At 44.9% G+C, this 2,026-nt stretch overlaps 1 protein-coding gene across 5 annotated transcripts in view; it reads right to left on the bottom strand.

Moving 5' to 3' along the window:
* The window catches only part of LOC116392116 (pleckstrin homology domain-containing family A member 7), a 127,653-nt gene extending 126,342 nt beyond the window's left edge, over positions 1-1,311 (bottom strand). For 2 of the 5 annotated variants that reach the window (XM_031863342.1, XM_031863310.1), the window contains exons 1-3: positions 1,123-1,309; positions 889-965; positions 687-744 (exon numbers count right to left, since the gene is read on the bottom strand). In XM_031863342.1, coding sequence (XP_031719202.1) covers positions 687-744; positions 889-965; positions 1,123-1,205 — 218 coding nt within the window. In that variant the 5' untranslated portion in view covers positions 1,206-1,309. Of the gene's footprint in view, positions 1-686; positions 745-888; positions 966-1,122 lie in introns of all 5 variants that reach the window. The other 3 variants (XM_031863293.1, XM_031863283.1, XM_031863350.1) reach the window with 3 other exon arrangements.
* Positions 1,312-2,026: the final 715 nt, after the last annotated feature.

Genomic DNA, 2,026 nt, shown 5'->3' on the forward strand with positions numbered 1-2,026 from the left:
ATATGCATATATATATAAGAAACAACAAATTGTCCATAAAGACCGTGTCTGTTGGGGATCATTTGGAAACAGATCCGCCTTTACAAATAATGTACACAAGCAAAATGTATATCAGCAAATATATTGTCATCTGATATTTGTAATTCTCTAATATTGATATGTAATATTGATGAGCATGGATATGATACTAAACGTTTGGAGGGTCAAAAGTAATTACGAAGTAGTCCCACCTCTTCCAGCCGCAACATTAGAATTTATAATAATACAATAATACAAAATATAATAATCGTAAATGGTTAATTCTGCAGTAAGTATATCTGAAACTTTTGTTATTTTCCTTATAGTAAAGTTTGAAATGTATGTGTACTTATTTGTTTATACACTGTGGTATTGCTACTTTTACTTCAGTAGTTGGAGTACTTCTTCCAATACTACATCTCAGTATCACTAAGATGCAAAATAAATAAATAAAATACTGCAACGTGCAACATGTGTGTTCCTCTCATACACAGCAGCTAATGAAAGCAGCGGGGTCATCACTCGGTCAGCAGGTAACTCCGGGTCACACCTCATTTACATCCACTCTGTGCTCGCGGTAATTACGGACGGGAGCCATATTAAGCTGCTCGGTAACTTTGAGTAATGCGCAGGTGACCGGAGCCACAACGGAGACGCACGCTACTTACTTTATGAAGTAACTGGCCCCCTCGTCCGTGAAGCCTTCCTCCCATCCCGGAGGTAGGTCTGAAATAAAAAATAAAAATAAAAACAAACGACAAGACTTCGTTAGTGACACCTGAAAGTCCCCCCCCCCCCCTACCTCCTCCGTCGGGCTGGGCCCAGCATGAACACGCAGGTAAACACACACACAGGTGAAACGTTAGCTACCTGAGCGGATCATGTGTCCGGAGTTAACCGGTTCACCGGAGCGCGGATGGAGCCAGGTGGTGGTCTGCGCCTCATCGCTACAGCACGAGCGCAAACACACGCACACACACACACACACGGAGAAAGAGAGAGAAAAACACCTGTTACGCCAACGGGAAGGAAACACCAGCAGACTCCGCCAACTCCCATTAAACCGGGAGAGACGGTGCGTTAAAGCTCTCGTTATCCACTCACTTGATGAAGAAGACCCGTCCGTCCCTGCAGACACCGTACGACCAGTGTTCAGGTAAGGCGTCTCGCCCGAGAGGCGCCGCCATGATCCGGTCTGAAGTCCTATTTCATCTCATTCCCTCTCCATGAGTCTCTCCCGAGAGCTCAGCGATCACCGCTAGGGCCAGCGCCGCCTTCAGGCACTCCTCTGAAGCCCGGAAATCTGAGCACCAAGAGCTGAACCGCTGAAGAAAAACACAGGAGTGTGAGCTGTTGGAGATTGTAGTTTTTTTGTAGACGAGCAGATACTTGAGAATCTGAGAAATGAGAGCCTGCTGGAGACTACACCTGAAGAGCGCCTCTTGCCGGCTCCAGCTGCTGAGACTCAGACCAGACGTCGGTGGTGTCGCTGTGCCAAAGCAGCATTGTTTGCTGGCATCGCTGTCGCTGGACTGGGAATAGCGGGCACTTTAATGTGTAAGACTGGATAGTGCAACCCCTAAGTGATGATATGGGGATTAGCACAAAGATAACATGTTGTGAGTGTGATGTCCACCAATGTGTTGTCACATGTGTGTTACGTATTTAGTTTTCATGCACAGCCAATATGTTTTAAAGTGAGTGTTTATTCCAGCAATAGTTTAATAAGTGACTGACCTAGTGGGAACAATGATGTTGCCACTAAAGCCACTAGAAGGCACTGTACTCCAGAGAAAGATAGCGGGACTAAGCGTTCAGGAGAGACCTGCAAGGCTAATAACGTTTAGCATTTTAAGACCTTCCTAGTTATAGATTCTGTTATCCTTCATGTTCGAGAACATTTAATGTGTGTGTACTGTACCGAAAATAATGTTTATTTTCATTGTTCAGTGCTGTATGGAATTGGTGTCCATCTTATGGGATATTTTTCTAATGGACATCAGTCAGT

This window comes from Anarrhichthys ocellatus, unplaced genomic scaffold, assembly GCF_004355925.1.
Source record: "Anarrhichthys ocellatus isolate YVR2014 unplaced genomic scaffold, GSC_Weel_1.0 scaffold2, whole genome shotgun sequence".
Lineage (NCBI taxonomy): Eukaryota > Metazoa > Chordata > Actinopteri > Perciformes > Anarhichadidae > Anarrhichthys > Anarrhichthys ocellatus.